The sequence below is a fragment of the Girardinichthys multiradiatus genome, chromosome 22 (assembly GCF_021462225.1).
Source record: "Girardinichthys multiradiatus isolate DD_20200921_A chromosome 22, DD_fGirMul_XY1, whole genome shotgun sequence".
NCBI lineage: Eukaryota > Metazoa > Chordata > Actinopteri > Cyprinodontiformes > Goodeidae > Girardinichthys > Girardinichthys multiradiatus.
The window spans coordinates 25,161,900-25,184,608 of record NC_061814.1 but is presented as its reverse complement, the minus strand read 5'-3'; the positions used below and the strand labels follow the sequence as shown (position 1 = coordinate 25,184,608).

At 39.1% G+C, this 22,709-nt stretch overlaps 1 protein-coding gene across 5 annotated transcripts in view; it reads left to right on the top strand.

The window, feature by feature from the left end:
• marchf8 (membrane-associated ring finger (C3HC4) 8) overlaps positions 1 to 22,709 on the top strand; it is a 106,962-nt gene that overhangs the window by 27,785 nt on the left and 56,468 nt on the right. For all 5 annotated transcript variants that reach the window (XM_047351195.1, XM_047351197.1, XM_047351196.1 and 2 more), the window contains exon 2: positions 3,459 to 3,656. In XM_047351195.1, the coding sequence (XP_047207151.1) occupies positions 3,561 to 3,656 (96 nt within the window). In that variant the 5' untranslated portion in view covers positions 3,459 to 3,560. The remainder of the gene's footprint in view (positions 1 to 3,458; positions 3,657 to 22,709) is intronic.

The window sequence follows — 22,709 nt, the reverse complement described above, 5'->3', positions numbered from 1 at the left end:
ACTTTTGTGTCAATGACAAATACGGCCTTTAGAAAGGTATTTTTAAAGAGTATTTGTAAAATAAGTGTAATACTTTTTTCTTTTTTTTTGTTTGTTTGTTTAAAACAGTGAAAGACTTCAACTGAAACATGTTTAGGTACAAAGTATTTAAAATGAATTGTGTGCAACCAAATTAATTAAAACTTGCCTGACTTAATGGTTGCACTTGGCACATCAATCAAGTTATTTTTTAACTACAGGGTGACTCTAAAGTTAAATTCAGTGTTTGTCTGTGGTGTTCTCTTCTGAGAACATGGTTCTCCACTCAACCTTGCTGTTTAAAATCAATTAACTTAAGCTGATTTGAGGCTGTGTGGAGAATGCTTATAAAAAAACCAAAAAAAAAACATTTGACTTTACCTCCATAGAGTCCCCATAAACACTATTAACACCCAAAATTTATTTATTAGATGTTGGTGTGTAGCTTTGAGCTTTGATTAACCTCAGGCTCTTGTCCTTTTTTCCAGTCGCCTCTTTTGCTGTAAATGTGTCCTTAATCCAATTATTCTTGCCCTCTCCAATAGATTGCTTGGTAAAATGAGGCTGGTTTGTTTTAACTTTGTTCTTAATGACCATCTAAAGCTCATTTTCAAAACATTTTTGTTTGCATCATAAAGCATCAAGTTACTTGTGAATTTATTAATAGCCTGACACTTTACCTCAGTCATGACCAAACGCTTTTGCCACACAGGCCAAAATCTGCAAGCTCAAAAGTAGTCGCTCGCCACAAAATTGTGATTTTTGTTTTTAAATTATTTTTCTTTTAATGGTTTTATTTTATTAAAATTTTTTTTTAATCTTTACCTACATTTTAATTTGACAAAAGAGTAGTCTGATATTTGTAGAAAAGGGATGTTTAACTCTTTAATGAAAGACAAATGGTTTCGACACTTAATAGGGTCGATCATTTTCTATTTTGTTGATATAGGACAAAACTGTTAAATATGCTAAGCAGCAAGAAAAGAATCTGGGTCCCTCTATCAGTGTTTGGCCATTATTAAAAGTCGTTGGATGTTTGTGGTTCTGTTTATTATGAAATGAAAAGGAAAGTAATAAAGGTGGTAATAAAACACTTTGTGTTGTCCTTACATTTTAATAAGATTTTATATTGCCATGAAAAACATAAGTGTTCATTAATTACGGGCCAGATTTGTACTATTGTGGTTTCATGGGCTGCAAAAGACCCAGAAATAAGCCCCAGGCCACACCTTGGACATCCATGGTTAAGCTCATCTTTTTTATCCTTTTTTCACCTGAATAGAAATATAAAATATGTAAATATACACCTAGACTGATAAACAATGGGAATTCACATGAATGCTAGTTTGCTCTTTTTTATATAGGACCTGAGATCTCATTGGAAAATAATAAACAACACTTAATTTAAAAAAAAGTCTATATGAAATAACATAGAAATTAAAATGACTGTTTTTACAGAAGTTGTGATTTTGGCCCTAAATCTTTTTCTGTATTCCTGTTTAAAAGTGTATTCTTCTTTGTTCATAATCTCCGATCTCTCTTATTCTTCCCCATTCTTCCACGGGTTTGCAGGTTTCTTGGAGAAATTTGTCCCTTGAGATTTTCTTTCATTTTTAATAAAAATATAAATCAGACTCCCAGCTGCTGCACATGAAGCAGACAGGACTTTTCGTTGTGAGTTCATATCTGCTCTACATATTGATGAGTACTTGCAGAGACAGAGGAGAGATGAACTGAAGTGACAGATCTGGCTTCCAGTCTGGGTCCTAGCTGAACCCGTGTGGCATTCTAAGTCCAAAAGCCCACGCAGACACCTACAACCCCCCCGCTGCCATCAACGCTGGTTTCATTTTACTGACCTCCCATCTGTCCGCCTGCTTTTTGCTTTCCTAATCCTATCATTTTAATGTACTGAAGCTTGAGAGTCTGCTTGGCAGACTGGACTGTATAGAAGCACTTAGATACACACACACACACACACACACACACACACACACACACACACAGTCAGGTGCTTGTTGTGAGAAGAAGTAAAGCCTAATTGCTGTCAGTGGCAGTACAGATGGCTGCACTAAAGGAAGTTTAAATGGACAATCTGTGTAACTCACAACGATTGTTTCATGCTGCTGCTGCTGAAAACATCCAAGTATGAACCCCACTCACTACTGCTGCCTTCTGTGAAAATCCTACCTCTGATTTAACTCCTACACCTCTTCTTTGTGTTTTTTACAGGGATCCGCTCTTTAATTATTTCGTTTTTCTTCTTTTATATCTAAACTTGCATTGGGAAAACCCAGGAGAGGATGCTGTGACACTGCTGAGGTGTTAAGAAAGCTTAGCTTTTAACAGCTCATCTACATTGTTTGCTCTGGTGTCCCTCATCTTCCTCTCAACATTACTCCATAGTTTCTTTATTAGGTTTGATGACCAATGAAGCACACTGATACCATGGTCATTAGAGCAGGTACTTTTGGAGTCCAGACTGTGATCTTTACTTACTTTGATCTGAAAAAAGGACAATCCAGTTCTTTTTCTCCTTAGTCCAGATAAGATGCCTCTTAGACAAAGATGACTTTGTCTCTGGTTAAGGAGTGGTTTACTCAAGGAATGAGACAGTTTTAGCCCATGCCCAGAATACATCTTTTGTGGTGGCTCTTGAAGCACTGACTCCAGCTGCAGTCCACGTCCTGTGAATCTTCCCCAACTCCTTCCACTCAACATTCCACCTCTTTGCTTGCATACAGCACTCTGAACTTGCAGCTTCTTCAGCAATGATCTTTTGTGACTTACCCTCCTGGTGGAGTGTGTCGATGACGGATTACTGGACACTGTCAAATCAACTTTTATTTACTGTAATTGTGTAGGACAAAACATTTTTGTCTTAAAAGTCTTTTTTGTTGGTCTTGCATACTATTATAATTTTCCAGAAAACAGTATTTTGTGAACATAGATTAATAAATTGCATAGATGACATGTTGTTTGACACAGTTTCATATTTATTGTTCATGAAAATTCAAACATTTTTCTTCTGCTTGTGTCAAACACTGCTGAGCTGGATGTCACACTGTGTTCCTGTGCTCAAGGCAAGGTAATAAACAAGCCAGAGCATGATGTCAGTGTGAAGAACCATAACATAAGGGGGAAAAGGGGAGGTGTAAAAAACGGCATAGAAAAAGAAAACGTTAAGTTTCTGTTGAGTGGGATGGTTATCTATAGATAGCCTATGTTACAGACTCTCTACTTTTAACAGAGGGTTAACCTGTGATGGAATCTGATTTACTAATGTCTATCTCTTAATTAGAAAATGTTATTGAATCAAGCAAGCAGAAGAGAGGAACAACTTTGCTGCGAAAGTTTCTTGACAGTTTCCTACGTCTCCTTTCTTGCTGTGATGTTCAACATTTTGGAGCAAATTTTGATGCGATTTCTCTTCCCTGCAGGAAGGATCAGGCGAGCTGTTGCAGTTAGAACCATCATGCACTTTGCTCTAGGAGCAATAAAGGAAGTGTGTGTGTGAGCAACCCTGGTTGGCCCCTGCTGGGATGAACATGCCACTGCACCAAATCTCCGTCATCCCTCGGGATGTCACCTCCTCGCGGGTGTCGGGCAGTGGGAAAGCTAAAGACAAGGACAAGCAGGTATGGGGAGAGAAACATGAATCAGGTCGTTACGTCTCAAAGTTGTGCTGCATTATGAGAAATGTTTATCATGCACAATTATTCAACGACAGCGATTGTATTCTTTGTGCTGAAAGGCGCACATCACTGAGCAAACATTACACACAGCGTGAACAACAAAAACAGATGCCATGATGAACAGACAGAATCCAAATTAACTCAAGCTTTTTACTTTACGTAACATCTGCAGATGGGTGTCAGTGTGATTAGACGCTTCCCCCAAAGCAATGAGCAAATTAATATTCATCTGGAAATACCAGAACAGTTGCAGAATTTAAGATAACATCAGTCAGTCAGTCATTTTCTACCGCTTATTCCATAGTGGGTTGTGGGGGAGCAGCCTTTTCCTTTGTGTCTGAAATCACCTGTAGGCTCTCTGCTGTTGCATTTTAATGATGGCACTACAGGTCCTTCTCAAAATATTAGCATATTGTGATAAAGTTCATTATTTTCCATAATGTCATGATGAAAATTTAACATTCATATATTTTAGATTCATTGCACACTAACTGAAATATTTCAGGTCTTTTATTGTCTTAATACGGATGATTTTGGCATACAGCTCATGAAAACCCAAAATTCCTATCTTACAAAATTAGCATATCATTAAAAAGGTCTCTAAACGAGCTATGAACCTAATCATCTGAATCAACGAGTTAACTCTAAACACCTGCAAAAGATTCCTGAGGCCTTTAAAACTCCCAGCCTGGTTCATCACTCAAAACCCCAATCATGGGTAAGACTGCCGACCTGACTGCTGTCCAGAAGGCCACTATTGACACCCTCAAGCAAGAGGGTAAGACACAGAAAGAAATTTCTGAATGAATAGGCTGTTCCCAGAGTGCTGTATCAAGGCACCTCAGTGGGAAGTCTGTGGGAAGGAAAAAGTGTGTCAGAAAACGCTGCACAACGAGAAGAGGTGACCGGACCCTGAGGAAGATTGTGGAGAAGGGCCGATTCCAGACCTTGGGGGACCAGCGGAAGCAGTGGACTGAGTCTGGAGTAGAAACATCCAGAGCCACCGTGCACAGGTGTGTGCAGGAAATGGGCTACAGGTGCCGCATTCCCCAGACCTGGGCTACAGAGAAGCAGCACTGGACTGTTGCTCAGTGGTCCAAAGTACTTTTTTCGAATGAAAGCAAATTCTGCATGTCATTCGGAAATCAAGGTGCCAGAGTCTGGAGGAAGACTGGGGAGAAGGAAATGCCAAAATGCCAGAAGTCCAGTGTCAAGTACCCACAGTCAGTGATGGTCTGGGGTGCCGTGTCAGCTGCTGGTGTTGGTCCACTGTGTTTTATCAAGGGCAGGGTCAATGCAGCTAGCTATCAAGAGATTTTGGAGCACTTCATGCTTCCATCTGCTGAAAAGCTTTATGGAGATGAAGATTTCATTTTTCAGCACGACCTGGCACCTGCTCACAGTGCCAAAACCACTGGTAAATGGTTTACTGACCATGGTATCACTGTGCTCAATTGGCCTGCCAACTCTCCTGACCTGAACCCCATAGAGAATCTGTGGGATATTGTGAAGAGAACGTTGAGAGACTCAAGACCCAACACTCTGGATGAGCTAAAGGCCGCTATCGAAGCATCCTGGGCCTCCATAAGACCTCAGCAGTGCCACAGGCTGATTGCCTCCATGCCACGCCGCATTGAAGCAGTCATTTCTGCAAAAGGATTCCCGACCAAGTATTGAGTGCATAACTGTACATGATTATTTGAAGGTTGACATTTTTTGTATTAAAAACACTTTTCTTTTATTGGTCGGATGAAATATGCTAATTTTGTGAGATAGGAATTTTGGGTTTTCATGAGCTGTATGCCAAAATCATCCGTATTAAGACAATAAAAGACCTGAAATATTTCAGTTAGTGTGCAATGAATCTAAAATATATGAATGTGAAATTTTCATCATGACATTATGGAAAATAATGAACTTTATCACAATATGCTAATATTTTGAGAAGGACCTGTATATGTTGGAGCTTTGTTCTGCCATGTTACCTGTTTGGCGAGTTTTAAACAGATAAGTATAATCTCTTGTATGGGCCTTGTTTTCTCCATCATCTGTTTAGCTTCTTCTTTTGACATAAGATTTAAAACAGAGTACAGGGTTCCCTAGGAAGTCTTGAAAAGACGCAGTGAAGAAAAATGTTTCAGTTTGCAGATTTATTCCTTATTCTGCTGTCTAAAAATAAAAAAATTTTACTTTATTACAAATGTAGGCATCATTCATTGTTTTTAATATACAGTTGGTCAGCTGTGCTTAAATGTTATACATTTTCTGTTAAAATCTTTGTGTTAACACCATAATATTTTATATATTGCGAGAATCTCATCCTGGCTCATGCGTACTTGGATATTTCTGTGAATGGAGTACATGGCTAACACGGTTATGAGTTTTAGACCTCGAGAGCTGTGGAATTAATTTCCCTTTGGGATTAATAAAGTATTTTTGAATTGAATTGAATTGAATTGAAAGGTTACCTTGGTGTTTTAGACTATAAAAGTTTCTCTATCAGTCTTACTCTTCTTGGAGGACATTTAGTTTTCTGTTTTAATTTGCCAACAGTGTATAGGTCTGGCCCTGGGCCTCTGCACGGCATCACTTTCTCTATTTGCACGTCTCCTGGTGGCTTAGCCTCCAAATATAATTCCTACAGAGGAAATAAATGAATGAAGAGCAGCGATTTCTTCACTCCCTGTGGAACTATCAGCAGCATGTAGAAAGAAGAAAGCGAGCGAGGCAGAAGAGAAGTGAAGATGGCAAGCGCAAACCCAGAATGCTGATTAGCTTGAAGGTCCTGGAAGGGTGTGTGTATGTGCACCCAGAGTATAGTTTAGTCACTCCAGCCCATCTGGCCCTCTTACACAACATAACTGGTGCTTTGACGCCTCGAGGGGGGATAAAAAAAAAGAAACTTCCATGTCCTTGTAATCCAAAGCTGCTCTTTTAAAAAGGAAAAACATATGTTACTATTCCTGACCTCTTTTTTAGCTTTTTCATGAGCTCTACTTAAGATAGTTTGTTGAAATGTATTTTTTAGGTAGGTGACTCTGTGCACTTGTCCTCCAATTGAGAACTCATTGTTTGGATAGAGAAATCACCAGAGAAATGGTTTCAACTTTTGAAATGAGTGGCAAAGTTCCCGACAGTTCTGAGGTTTTGTGAGTAATGCGGTCAGACTTATTTGAGTCTGTGGGCTTCGATAAGAGATGCGGTGAATGGATTATGCATGAGGTGACAGTAAAGTAAGCCCTGACAGGAGTTGGAAGGTGGAAAGGGAAATGTAAACACTCACTGCAAGAATGCTTATTGGGCTGTCAGGTGTAATGGTTGTAGAGATGCTGCGATCCAGGATGTTTGGGTATAGGTTAGAGCGGCTCAGTGGTGGAAAATATTAAAATCAGAATTATTTCGGTAAATGATGAAATCATGAATGTTTAAAACGATTACTCGTTGAATTTGGAAAAACAATGCATGTTTTGTACTTGAGGATTTGTGAATTCCCCTCAACATGAAATTTCCCTTATACCTTCTTGTTGAATCTTCATGTAAAAATTACTGACAAAGCTTTATTTAAATATAGGATATTGTACAAAAAGAAATAAATATTATCAGTATTTTATTGGCCTTTTAACCATTACATTTCTAAAGACATAAAATTTGAAAATGTATTATAAATAACAATAAAATAATAACATAAATGTCACAAAAGTTATTTTGGACAAACAAATGAGCTCACTTTTTATTACACAAAGCTGTTGATACAGTTGTTTAAATTTATGCAAAATATAGTGTAGAGATTGAGAGAAGTTGCACCAAATGGATCAATTAAATGTAAGTGTACTTGTCTTTGAAACAAAGTCCAAAACACATGAATATTTTTTTTGTAGATTTATAAATAAATATTCGTCCAACAGGCTGCCAACATATTCCAGCTCCTTCACGCTCTGTGGTTTATAAAGTTTGAAACTCTGAAAAGGAAAATGGTCTGTCGTAGTTGGGTTTATGTGGTATGTATGGAGGCAGAAGCTCTTTTTCTCCTCAGGTATTATTTACTGTAACAGTCCGAAACACCTCCCACCGCTCTAAATGTTTGCACAAAACGCATCACAAATATCCGTCTTGTGTGTTTTACTTTTCAACGTTAAACAATCTCAGGAGAAAGGTGAGGCTAAATGCTTCTCCTTCCTCCACCAATATGTTTACCTTGAGGGAATCTGATTCATTAAAACAGATATTTTACATACAATGCATGAGATTACTATACACGTTTTATTTAGCTGTGCAACATTTTTTTTAACTATTTGTTTTGTTGTAAGCCTGAACTTCCAGAGCAAAATCAATCTGCCAGGATCAAGGTGTTTGGTTCAGTGGAATCATCCAATACAAGAATAAATCGCTATCAGGTCCAATAACAATATTAGATCGAATTACTGCATGTCTTGGACTCCATCTGCAATGATGCTCATTGAACAATGCCAGCATGGATAATGTCCAGTGAACCAGAGCAAGCATCAGAGGATGCAGTTGTGCCTTTTTTTTTTACCGCACACACTTATTTACATGCAGGACCTCACAGACACTGGCAGCATATTTAGCAGTTTATCTCTCCAACACTGTGCACTCACTTAGCAAAGTGGTGCATGAAGCCAAAACTTTTGAAGCTGCATGTATTTTTAATGAGCGCAGGGGGAGAGCTCTGGAGGTTTCATCTCTCAGTAAGTGAGTTGCAGAGTCAAGGACAGGCAAGACTGCCCATTTGTTTTTCTGATGTTTATCAGTTTGATAAGATCCGATGCCACAGAGCTGCCGGGCCACTGGATGAGAATTGACGGGCTTTGTAGAGGGCGAGATCAAAAACCCGACTGCTACAGCAAGAAACTTTTAACACCGCCTGTGGGTTAGATGAAGGACTGTTTAATGTGTCTGTCTTTGCTGAGTTAATAAACCACTTTAATTGGGGTTTTAAAGCAGGTAGAGGGGCTTTAGCCAAGATAGCAGACCTGTTAACCACATTCTCTAGAAAATACTGTTTATTTAAACCATATAAATATGCAGAAACATGTTTCTAATCCCTGCAGGCAAAAAAAAAACACTTCCCAAATATTTGATGTCCACCCAAATCAGTTTTGTCTAGATTGCTATGCCTCAAGGTTTGCAAGTGGAAAAACCAGAATAATTGCCTCTGAAGCCCCAAGACTGGATATAAACTAGGCATGAAATGCTCACTTATCAGAAAGAGGACTGCTGAATGTTGTGACACTTCAGTATTTAAGTTGTAAACTAAACGGCATCAGAATTCAACATGAAAATGTGATGGTTAAAGGTGCTCTTAAAAAAGTAAAGCACCATCAAATTATCTCTCATAAAGTATGCCTGTACAGCACATACATGTGCCATCTCATTGGCATTCCTGTTACACAAATGTAATCGTGTGTAAACTCAATTTCACTCCCGTCTCACTCGCATATAGGAATCTTCACACTGTGACACAGTTGAGTTTGTTGTGCTGGAGACGTTGCGAGTGTAAACAGGTGCACCAGCCTGTGCACGAAGCAGAATCTGGAGAGAGGAGATAACGCTTTGGCAGAATGGGGCTGCCTTTATTCTGGCTGCAGTTTTCATAAGGATAAGGATGTTGTGTGTCAGCAAAGTAACCTACTTTACATTTTACACCCAGTAAATTTGGAAACATTATGCAAACCTGTCTCTATGAAAACAATCATCTCTGTTGTAGAGGTTCACTTTGTTCTTGGTTTGGTTTGGATTGGTTTACCCTTTAGAACGAAGGCCAACTTTGTTTTGACATCAAACATCTACTCCAGACCGTAATGTTTAGCATTAAAACACAATAAGGTGGAATGACTTCTAAAGTAATTGTAGAGATGTCCCGATACTTCAATAAGGTGTCAGAAACATCCTTCCAAGGTGTTGGTCCATGTTGGCATGATGGCATCCTTCAGTGTGTAGGAGCCAAATAAGTACATTTAATGTGTTTCACCTCTTGAGTGCGCACTTGATCGGCACTTTGGTAGGGGTAGTGTGCTTTGTGTCTACATATACCTGCACGCACCTGTTCACTTTGCCCGGCTGGAGGAACAGTGGGGTGAACTCTACATTGAAAACTCAGTTGACAGCACACATGCAAATACTGTAACTATCCTGCTGTATTTGATGCTAACGTTGGGCCGACAGAGTGAATGTGTAGATATGCTTTGTGTCACATGGAATAATGCAAACACAGGAAATTCTGATTGATATGCTTTGTGCATCATCAGTTGAGTGTTGTTTTTAGTTCACAGCGGCATCAGTATATGGGGAATTTGGACATTTAGCCATACAATGGTTGCAGATTTATCAGTTGAACATACATGATGCACATCTTAACATCTGAATGTTGCAGCTAAAAATCAAGACTCATCAGAGCACACAACATTATTGTCTTCTGTTATTTATTTTTTTGTATACCTGTGTGAATTAAACAGCAGGAACTTTGCTGCAGCCATACACACTCTTTCACTCTCGACGTCATTGCGAAGGCTGGAAAATGCTAAAGATTGTTCGGACAAACCCAGATTCATTAGATCAAAAAAAAAAAAAAAAAAGACTATGTGCATGACCTCTAAGACAACTTTGCAAACTGTACACAAAAGTAGGCTACGATATATTTATTTATTTTTTTCAACTGTGCAACTGCATTTTAAATGGCCAGATGTGCAAGAACAGATACTGGAAGTTGAGTTTAGTCAGAACCTCTTTAACCATTTAAAACATTTATTAATATGTATTCCCTTAGAAATAAGAATCCCCTCATAAAGTACTAATTTTCTAGATGTTTGTCTCCAAAATGACTGATTAATCCTAGTGAATTAAAGTTTTGAATGAGGTAGGTGTTTTTTCTTTTATAAAGGCTCAGTTCTACCCTGTTCAGGGTTATATTTTATGCTTAGCCTATATCTAATGCAGTGCTTCATAAACCCTTTGAATTTAAACTTTGCTAATGCAGCAGAATAAGTTCTGGCTCAGTAGTTTTTCTGGAGGATGTTTGTCCAGCAGCTCCAGTTTTTACAGCAAATATGTAAATAAGCTAAAACCAATATCACATCACAGATTTTCATGGGGATGGTCTGGGTTTATTAGTTTTGGCACATTCTGGAACAACAATGCTTTCATCATATTCTTAAACCCAAAGAAACAATGACAGAAAACAGCTAAAACCTCCTCAGCTTTTTTGCCTTCGCTATTTAAAGGTTTTCTGCTCCTCTGTGTGCATTGCCGCCAGCACCTCTCTACGTTCTGTTTCTCAGTCTTTCTTTCTGTGAGCACACACACACCCACATTTAAGGAAGTGGGCTCTCAGGACAAGTACACACGCACAAAAGCTAGCAGCTGGTGTTACTCAGGCTGTCTGTTCAAGATTTGCATGAGTCTCCCAGGAGCCACTTGATGGTTAAGTGCAAGAAATGTAATTAAACGTGGAGGAGACGACATGACAGTTGGGCCTTTGAGGGCCTTGAGTGCTGTGAGGAAGGGCTCGGCTTCACCTTGTTAACGCCCCCCATGATGGGTTCATGGGGTGTTTTATGTTCTTTTTAGTAGCTGTGACAACCTTTGTTATATATATTTATATGTAAGTTTTACATACTTGAGTAAATTTGAGCCGTAGAGGCAAAAATACAGTGAGAGTTAATATTCACATGTCTCTTGGTTGCATTGGTAGATGGTTTTAGGCATCCTGTAAAGTTGCTGGAAATAAATGGTGTCTGCTTCTATCTTTTGGAGGTGAGCCGTTCCTTGTACTTTTACAATTTTTATTAAATTGATCAGTTTCAGCTGTTATAACCAATACAAAAGCTTTCACTCACATATGGAGCATCTTAATTAACCCTATAAAATAAGTTGCTGTAGAAAGTAAATATTACTATAGAGTAAGTATTTCAAGCTCTGTTTGAAAGAAATACTTTCTGAATAAGGACCTGATTATATACAGATGTTTTGGTGTCTCTTGTAAACTTAGGAATAGTCCTAAGAAGTTAATGTTTTATCGCAGTAGCTTAATCTCACCCTGAAAACCTTTTGAAAAATCCAGTCTTCATTTAAATTATTCATTCACTGACGAAAAAATCCCGAAGGTATGGATTGTTTTTAACAAAACTGTGGCACAATCTTTGCCAGTCCTAATTCCTATCTATTTGCCGCCTGATTGTTTAAGAGGCGTGACAGAAAAAATGCTTTTCTGATCTACAATCATGAATGTTATCTCTACAGCGATGTTTTGATTTAGGTCAGTTGAGAGTCAGGATGAGCTTTTCTGCTATGCAGAAGACATGAAACAGAAAATATGTGGAAAAGCACTTCATGCCCACTGTTTAAGCATGATTGAGGATCTGTGATGCTGAGGCCCTGGTTCTCTTTCAGAGGTCATGAGACACTTGTAAATGTGCATGCCATGATGAACTCCTTGAAATATTAGGAGATTTTGAATAAAAAGCTGGTGGACTGAAAAATGGGTCATTTTGTGTTTTTCAATGGGATAATAATCCAAAACATGCGATCAAATCTACAAATCTAGAAATGGTTCACCTGAAAAAAAAAACAACTTTCTTCCATCACAATACTAAATCACAGAGAAAACCTCTGGGTTGAGGTGAGGAGAAGATCATCCAGGACACTGGACTATCTAGAGAGATTGTTCAAAGAAGTTAAATTCCTTCATCATTATGTCATTCAGCTCTGCAGAAACCTAATAATGAGCCATTTATTGGATTCAGGTGTGTTGAAGAAGGGATGCACATCCAAAAGTTGCAGGATAGTAGCTTTCCAGGACTGGACCTGGGCACCACCGATATAGATATTCCTATTCTATTGTAGCTCTGGCTGACGGTTTGGGGTCATTGTGGTGCTTGGAAGTGAACCTTCACCCCAGTTTTAAGTATGTTGCAGCTTCTGACATGTAGCCTTTAAGTATTTAGCTCTATCCATCTTCTCATTAACTCTGAGCTTCCCTGCCTAAGAAACCCACCACCTTGATTGTTCTGGTGTTGTGAATCTTGTCTTCATAGTAATTAACGTTAACTAAACATAAATTAGTATTGTCTAAAGATTCACCTACCACGTTTTCTAAACCAAAACTGTTTTCTAATTTTTTTTTTAATAAAAAAAATAAAATAATAAAACCATAATAAAAAAAATAAATAAATAAACAAATTCTTCTAATGTTTATAACATGTATCAGAAAAAAAAACTGGGCTGCAGATTTAAGAAGGTAGTAGTTTTGATTTTTAGAAGGAAAAACAAGATTTCCCCACATTTTATGCCTAAAAATACAACTTTTATTAAACTCAGAAGAATAAATGCTGTAAATTGATTAGTGTTTGCCAAAAAAAAAAGATCTAATTTATCAATATTTGACCTGAAAGCCACCAGTCAGATACGAGCAAGGCCAAAGTGGTTAATTCCAATCTGGCTAATTGACTGGGGTATTTCTATTTAAATCCCACCCTCCCATTCTCTAAATTAAACATAAATTCAGTTTATGTGCACCTGAATCAGTTCTAGACAAGACATAGGCTAGTAAAATTAATGGATAGTGACACATTATCACATGTACGACTGGTCACAGCCTTCTGTCCAATAAATTGTGTGCATCATGCTCATCTTCTCCTTCCTTAACTTGTGGAAGGCGCTAAGGCAATACAAGCAGAATGAGAGAGATTGTTGGCTCCTAAATGCAGACATGCCGCAGCTTTGCTCCTGGCAGGGTTGTTGGAAGTTGCAGGAGCGCTTTGGTTTCCCACTTTGCCACATCAGTGAGTATTAAGGTAGTGTGCCCTTCGAGGACTGGCACGTCAGCCGTCTATTAAAACGTCCTAAAGTCTTCTCTCTGAAATCAAGGTGAATCCTATTTGTAAGAGCAGGAATTGATGTCAGCCCTCTGTCATTTTGATTGATGTGTTTGTTGGAATCCACAACACCTTCCAGGCAGACCCAAGATGGCTGGTGGGGATGCTCTGTTATCCTTAGCTTCAAGTGAGACAGCGATCACGCTGCCCTTTGAATGCATGCAGCACAAACACCTCTCCAAGGCTGTGGCCTTTGTCTAGCTTGGTAATAGATTACAATGGGGTACCAAGAACATCTCAGGACGGCAAGACAAGATAAACATGAGGCTTGAAAAAGCAGAGAGGATATGTCATCTGTATGTAGACCAGCTTCCTTGGACTTTACTGAGCTGCTGCCAAAAACAAGGTTTTTATCTCAACTTATAGCATCACATAGCTTCATCTACAAGTTCTCAACAGACATTTTTCTTATCTTTAGGTATAGCAAACACAGATCAAAATCTTTGTACTCCTATGTAGCATGTGTGTTTGTTGTTATTTCTTTTACTGTCTTAACAAATTAAGGCATTGCTTTCAGTTGCAGCTTCTTAGAAATAGGCCAGGTTTACTGGAATGAAAGAGGACTTCATCTCAGGAATCTGTGGGAGCAGGTATCTCTGTATTTCCTAAAGGCCCTTGTGATGCATAATAAAGTGGTATAACAACTGCATGATGAGGGCACAAAAATGATCACTACTTGTTTTATGTTTTTACTTTGAAAGTGATTTTCAAATCAATTTCAAACTATTTTTTCTGCTTTGACAACCAATGAGTTCTTCCAGCAGTTATAAAGGAGGATAGCTTTCTGAGAAAGTGCCAGTCTTACAATGTGTGCTTGTTTTTGTGCCATGTTTAGTTTTTCTGTGCTTGTTTGACACATTTCAAAACATTCTTCACAAACTGATCAGGCTATGTGCTAAACTGGTTTAGATACATATGTACATGCACATTCTTTCTCAGATTATAACAGCATCACTTACCATAAGGATGATGATGACACAAAACTTGGTTTCTTCAGTAGGTAAGAATATTGTAATGGTGCCTTTATGGGTCTATTTTCACACACAAAGAAAAGAAAACCAGCTGATTTGAAGTTGATAGCACCATGCAGTCTAAGTCTAAGACATGTGTTGACACATGTCTTGAAGAGGTTGATAACATTTTATTACTGGTCTGGATTAGGATCTTTTATACTTCTCCCAGAGTTCCCCAGATGCTGCTACTGTTCTCCCTCAGAGGCGGGGTTGCTCTGCTGGACACACAGGTCCAATTCATTTGGATTTTTGTTAAAAGATATTGCTGAGGTTATTAATATTGGATAACTTTCTTGTTTATGGTTGACATTGTCTCCTTTCATCTCCTGTTATTTCTAAATGGTTTATTAGGACTCCAGAATGTACAAAACAAGCATGCTTATTCAATTCAAATAAAAAAAAAATTTATTAATCCCAAAGGGAAATTAAATGTTGTAGCTCATTATGAAGGTTTCTTCAAAGAGCCGTTGTAGATGCTGATGGCTGTGGGCAGGAAGGATCTCCTGCAGCACTCTGCTTCAACTACAACCCCAAATCCCTGATGAGTTGAAAAGGAGACGCCGTGGATGCAGAGCAGGAGCAAAGAGAAGAGAGAAGGAGGAAGTTCAAACCATCTCTTCCGTCGATTCTGATGGGCAATGTGAGATCGTTGGGAAACAAGTTGGATGAATTCCAAGCCCTACAAAGAACCCCGCCAGAGTACCAGGAATGCAGTATTATGTGTTTTACTGAGACATGGCTGCAGGATCATATCCCCGACTCCAGCGTCACTCTGCGGGTTTTTTAACCATATGAGCAGACAGAGATTTAAAGAGAAGCGGCAAATGTAAAGGAGGTGGACTGGCAGTACTTGTGAACAACAGATGGTGTAATCGAGGACATCTAACTGTTTAGTGTCATCTTTGCAGTCCAGATATTGAACTGTTGGCAGTAAGTTTTAGTCCATATTATTTACCCAGAGAGTTCACCAGTGTTATTTTAGCAAAAGTTTACGTTCCACCTTCCGCTGTTGCTGACACTGCATGTGATGCCATCAGCTCAGTTGTTGCTAAGCTACAGACACAAAACCCCAATGCTTTTGTGGCAATATCTGGTGATTTTAACCATGCTTCACTCTCTGCTACACTTCCAACGTTTCAACAGTTTGTCAGCTGCTCTATCAGAGAAAACAAAACATTGAATTTGTTTCATGCAAATATCAAGGACTCATACATCTCTATAGCAAGACCTCCGCTAGGCAAATCAGATCACAATCTTGTTTTTCTCTGCTCAAAATATAAGCCCCTGGTTCAGAGGAAACTTGTAATAAAGAGGATTGTGAGAAAATGGTCACAGGACGCTGAAGAAGCTCTGCAAGGTTGCTTTGAGACTACACACTGGGACGCACTGTGCCAGCCACATGGAGAGGACATCAATGCCATGACTGAGTGTGTAACCGACTATATAAACTTCTGTGTGGATAACATCATTCCCACCAGAACCGTGACATGCTTCCCCAATAACAAATATCAGAGTAGACCAGATAGAATATCACCACAGAGCGACTTAGCACAAAATGGCAAAGATAGTGGAGTTTTTTTTATTTTTGAGCTTGGAGCAGAGCTGTCCTTGGTTGACTTATCTTTAAAAGTCATTCCTGTTTACCATGTTATCCAGCCCTCTTACCTTATTATGACTTTGACTCAAGGCTGAGAAAGGGGAGCCGACAGGTCCTGAGCTTTTAAATTGCTGAAGGAGTGTTTGTTAAACTAGTAATGTTACCTATGTAGTGAAACCGTAGTGGGCATTGCATTACATAAATAAATAAATACAACTTGTAAAAACTAAGTTTTAGCTTTTTAAACCCCCTGATTCGATGGGTGGCATCCGAGACACCACAGATGCCACAAATCTTCTTCAGACCAGTAGCAGACACTCCGGGACACCCACAGATGTTGCCTGTGCTCTAGCCAGTAAAATAGGACCCTGCATGTTGGCTGATCCTATAAGAAGGTGTTTGTTCCAGTTTGCTGCCCAAGCACGTTTTGGCATGTGCCCTAGCCAAAGATTGAACCCCTTGTCTTCTGATTAGAGACCACCATTAAGCCAAAGATGCCCCCAAAGAACTCACCCAGAAACTCCTACCATCTGCTTCCTTTTAGAGTCGGATCTCAACCATATTCCATCTGGAAATGCTTCCACTTTTCAAATATTTGCCCAAAGCAGACTGATAGCTAACTAAATATTAACCGGAGGAAGTGAGAGTGGAACAGTGATTGGAAGGAAGTCTGAATAAACAGAAAGGTGGTCAAAATGGAAGATATTTACAATGAGATGGGAAATGGAGAAATTATGTTTTCGATAGCAATGGAAATTGTTTAAACCTGCTGGGAGTTTAGTCCCCCCCCCTTTTTTTTTTCCATAAAATTGACTGTAAAATTCAGTCTGCTCCTCTACACACCTCATCTCCATCTGTCCATCAGTCTCTCCCCTCCTAACCTGAGGTGAAATGGAACATTTCAGCTCGATGGTCACAGTTTAATCGACAGGTTCCTTTGAGTTGCCGTCCTTTTTTCTTTTAATGTGAGCTGTAGCGGTTATGATGCTAAGCGTATTTGGTGTGTGATATTGTTGCTGTATTGGTTGAACCAACCCTCCAGGGCAAGGATGAGGAGGAAGGGTGAAAGCTAATCAACTTTGTCATGTAAACAGAGCATTGTGGTTTAAATTATGGTTCTGCTTTGGTTCCTGACACTATTTATTTCATCGTTGCACTACGTTGTGTTGTCATAAAGATGAGATCAGTTGATACAGATCATACCGCTGCAGCCCCTCAGCTGTTATAAAGGACTGAGCAACTTTAACAGGAATGTCAGATTTCAGAAGGAACAATAAGTTTTGTGAGTCTATCACAAGTTGTAGTCATCAGATGGTCTGTAATTATGTTCATATCAGTCATGCTTTTTTATATCTTTGTGTTCCACTTCAAAGGCTTTTGTAATTTTAGTGATTCACTACGACAAAGCACAGGATTTAAAATTGTTTATATGTAATATGGTGTAAGCATATTAATTTCTTAGCTCTATATCGGGGAGAGCAAACCTTGATCCAGATCAGAACCAAGTGCTTAATTGTTTCGGACCGTTTTCAGCTATCTTTACGGCCCTGTGATTTCCATGAGGTAGAAAGCGAGGAAGTGCTTGCGTAGGAAGTTGTAATTCTTGTAAAATAAGTCTCACAGCGTACTGTTTAACATTGATGTCCACAATAAAACACTAGTAAAAGAGCCTGTATTCCTAACCAATGCACCCTGTGTGATATGACCCCCTTAGCCGAGGCTCGACGTACGGCCATGTTGGAGAGACCTTAGCGCAGTCCAGCATGCAGCTATAACAACATTCAAAGCAAAGACAAGCCACATGATAAAGCTGTAATTCTTGCTCCCAACACACAATCAATTGAAATCACAAAGAAAACTTAATAAGCCAAACAATTCAGCATGGTGTGTGAAAGCACAGAGGAAGAGGGCTATTGTTATCTTGGCACCTCAGCAAACATCTTCCTCTGCAAACATCTTTAGCAAAGCGAAATGTGTGTTTACTGAAGGCCTTTTGAAGCAGAATCAGATCACTCTTTATCAAATGTCAACTCTAAATAAAGAATAAACCTCTGCTTGGCTATGGTGACGTGTTGATTGAACGTTAGAGCTTTCTCAAACACCGTTAACCCAGTGTTGGAGCCAAAAAGGAAAATACATCATTACTGGAAGGTTAAGCACAACTATGTTGTTGAAGACCATTCCCCCTGCTATGGAATGTAGTGTGAATTTTTAAGTTTATATCTGAACAGTGTTCATTTATGTACATTAATGCTAAGGGCTTGTCTTTTCCGTTAATGTGAGCTGTGTTCTTCTCAAACATACAGGTCCTTCTCAAAATATTAGCATATTGTGATAAAGTTCATTATTTTCTATAATGTAATGATGAAAATTTAACATTCATATATTTTAGATTCATTGCACACTAACTGAAATATTTCAGGTCTTTTATTGTCTTAATACAGATGATTTTGGCATACAGCTCATGAAAACCCAAAATTCCTATCTCACAAAATTAGCATATTTCATCCGACCAATAAAAGAAAAGTGTTTTTAATACAAAAAATGTCAACCTTCAAATAATCATGTACAGTTATGCACTCAATACTTGGTCGGGAATCCTTTTGCAGAAATGACTGCTTCAATGCGGCGTGGCATGGAGGCAATCAGCCTGTGGCACTGCTGAGGTCTTATGGAGGCCCAGGATGCTTCGATAGCGGCCTTTAGCTCATCCAGAGGGTTGGGTCTTGAGTCTCTCAACGTTCTCTTCACAATATCCCACAGATTCTCTATGGGGTTCAGGTCAGGAGAGTTGGCAGGCCAATTGAGCACAGTGGTCAGTAAACCATTTACCAGTGGTTTTGGCACTGTGAGCAGGTGCCAGGTCATGCTGAAAAATGAAATCTTCATCTCCATAAAGCTTTTCAGCAGATGGAAGCATGAAGTGCTCCAAAATCTCTTGATAGCTAGCTGCATTGACCCTGCCCTTGATAAAACACAGTGGACCAACACCAGCAGCTGACACGGCACCCCAGACCATCACTGACTGTGGGTACTTGACACTGGACTTCTGGCATTTTGGCATTTCCTTCTCCCCAGTCTTCCTCCAGACTCTGGCACCTTGATTTCCGAATGACATGCAGAATTTGCTTTCATCCGAAAAAAGTACTTTGGACCACTGAGCAACAGTCCAGTGCTGCTTCTCTGTAGCCCTGGTCAGGCGCTTCTGCCGCTGTTTCTGGTTCAAAAGTGGCTTGACCTGGGGAATGCGGCACCTGTAGCCCATTTCCTGCACACGCCTGTGCACGGTGGCTCTGGATGTTTCTACTCCAGACTCAGTCCACTGCTTCCGCAGGTCCCCCAAGGTCTGGAATCGGCCCTTCTCCACAATCTTCCTCAGGGTCCGGTCACCTCTTCTCGTTGTGCAGCGTTTTCTGCCACACTTTTTCCTTCCCACAGACGTCCCACTGAGGTGCCTTGATACAGCACTCTGGGAACAGCCTATTCGTTCAGAAATTTTTTCTGTGTCTTACCCTCTTGCTAGAGGGTGTCAATAGTGGCCTTCTGGACAGCAGTCAGGTCGGCAGTCTTACCCATGATTGGGGTTTTGAGTGATGAACCAGGCTGGGAGTTTTAAAGGCCTCAAGAATCTTTTGCAGGTGTTTAGAGTTAACTCGTTGATTCAGATGATTAGTTTCATAGCTCGTTTAGAGACCCTTTTAATGATATGCTAATTTTGTGAGATAGAAATTTTGGGTTTTCATGAGCTGTATGCCAAAATCATCTGTATTAAGACAATAAAAGACCTGAAATATTTCAGTTAGTGTGCAATGAATCTAAAATATATGAATGTTAAATTTTCATCATGACATTATGGAAAATAATGAACTTTATCACAATATGCTAATATTTTGAGAAGGACCTGTACAGTTTTATCTACAGGCTCTTAGAGGAGAAGGGTGTGCTGGTATTTACAGTCTACTCTGTGTAGAGGAAGCAGAAAAGAACTGAAAGAAATGGTAAAATATTTTCTCACCAGAATATTAATGCTGTTTTGGATCCTTGTTGTCCTTGAGACATAAATTATCCACACTGGGTTGCTATTTTTTTGTCTCTGGGTGTCTGTTGTCTTCCCTCAGTTCCTTTGATGTTTTAGTATCTGATTTAAATTCTGTTTATTTATTCAGTTTATTCTTGTATATAAAATGATAAAGTGCCATTTGGCCATTTTTAAATTGTAAGTAAATGTAGTAAGAGATTTTCTCATCTCTCGGTAGAAATGTTGACCTTAAATTAAATTAGCACCACTGAACAAAACCATTTTGAATACACTGTTTAAGTCAACATGTGCATGAATGATGCAGTGTCCACTTTGAGGTAAGGATCCGTTCATGACCATGTCAGCAGGGGGCAGTTATAAGCAGCTTTTTGTCTTTCTGTCCTTGCAAAACAGGTCGATTTGACCTTAAAGTGCCAACCAGTGTGGTTTAAGGTGGGTACAAAATGGAAATAGTACAAAATCATTTTGTTTTCTTTTTAGTAAAGAAATAAGTTATTTTCAATATTCAAACATATTTGAACTCAAAGCTTATTTTACTCAAGACAAACAATCTTTACGTGCAAATTTCTGCTTCTGCTTTGGATCGTATTGATTTGGGAGCCGAAATGAGCTGGAGCCTAAATTAGATTTTAGAGCAGTAGGTGCAGGACAGATTCATTGCTTCACGCTTCATTCTTCATCATCGTGCAGAGATGGATGAGGAAGAGGGTGTGTAAATCAAGGTTACTTGTTGAGAAAAGTGGATTGAGCTGGGTTGCAGAGCCTGAAACTATCTCAATTCAACTGACAAAACTGAGTGAAACAAAATTCTCTGAGGAGTCTTTTCATAAAGCCTTTTGTTTAGTAAAATACTAACACCACACATCTAATGGTGATGTCCCCCTGGTGGTAAGCGTTAATAGAATTATAGATATTCTTCCTCTTTGTGTTGTTTGCTTTTGTATGAGGAAGTGTGCACAGCTTTCTGTCAATCTTGAGAAACAGTTTTGTGCAATACTTCACCATCATTACTCCATAATTCCATCCATTGGCCACAATTGAAGGCAGGAATCCAAGGTTTACATGCAAGGGGGAGGAAGCTTTGCAATCCCAGTTGCTTTCATATGCCAAGAGCCCCCCCACGGAGTGGTGGTCTGCTGCAGGGATGCTTCTTACGACTCCTACATCCTGTTATGATCCATAAACTGAAGAAGAAGGAGATCTGAAGCTGTGGTGAAGTAGGAAGCTAACAAATTCTGAGGATTCCCACATTTGAAATATCCAAAGTAGTATATTTACAGAGCAGTTCTTCCAAACCTGACTGGGGTCAGCGATGAGGCACCATCTGTTTTAGCAGCAGGTGAGGACTGCTGATGTCATAGCGGGTGGACGATGGCCCTGAAGGGAGCAAGGTGGATACTGGAGGGGGAAAAGATGTAGCTCTGTTTTTATCTCTTTATATTGAGGTCACTCCTGCAGAGCCCAGTGCAGATGATTGATTTAATGGCCTTGGATAGAGCTTTTCTTTACTCCTTGAAGGGTTGAGACAAGCAATAAAGAACAGAGATGGCCTTTGTAACACTCTTCCAATTTAATATTTGAAAAATAAATGATATAACTGGTTTTCCCTCTTCAGGCTTTTGTCTGTATGAGAGCCAGATGGGAGTTTGCCTGCAGCCTGATCAGTAAGAAAAGTTATCAAAACAGCATACTGTTTCTTGGAAAAGTGTCCATCATGCGTGGAACATTTTCACATTTTATCACATTATGACCACAAACCTCAGGGTATTTAAAATGGGATTTTATGTTGTAGAGCAAGACAAAGTAGTGGATAATTTATGAAGTAGAAAGCAAGATGTAATGTTTTTTTTTTTTTTAAGGTGATTAGTGTGGCAGTAATTTTATTCAACCCCTTCTCTGACATATTTAGCAAAAAACATATTTTCTGCTCAGTTTGCACCTCCTGTCCACGTTAAAATGTTTGTTTTTTTTCTAGTTAGGAGAAATGACTTTTGAAAACTCTTTGTATTTGTGTACTGAATATCTACAAATAATTAAAAACAATGATGTACAAGCATACTTCGCTCATAACTGTTGTTGCTTTCACGACAAATGTCTTCTCAAAGCATTTTACAAGACTAACAGGTCCAATTTATATACAGAAGTATATAACCAATCAAATGAAGAAATTTAAATTTTACCTGTTGTAACTAGGACCTTTTTAACCTCTTGTGCATATCTAGCTGTTCTTTGAAGGCCTCAGAGGTTTATTAGTGAACATTAGAGAACCATAGAGAACAAACGGCATCACGAAGACCAAGGAACACAGTAGAAAAGGACAACAACCCTAAACATGCAGCCAGAGCTCTAAGGTATGGTTTAAATCAAAGCATATTATGTATGTGATAGAATGGCCCAGTCAAAGTCCAGACCTAAATCCAATTGAGATACTGTGGTACAACCTAAACGTTTCTTTGT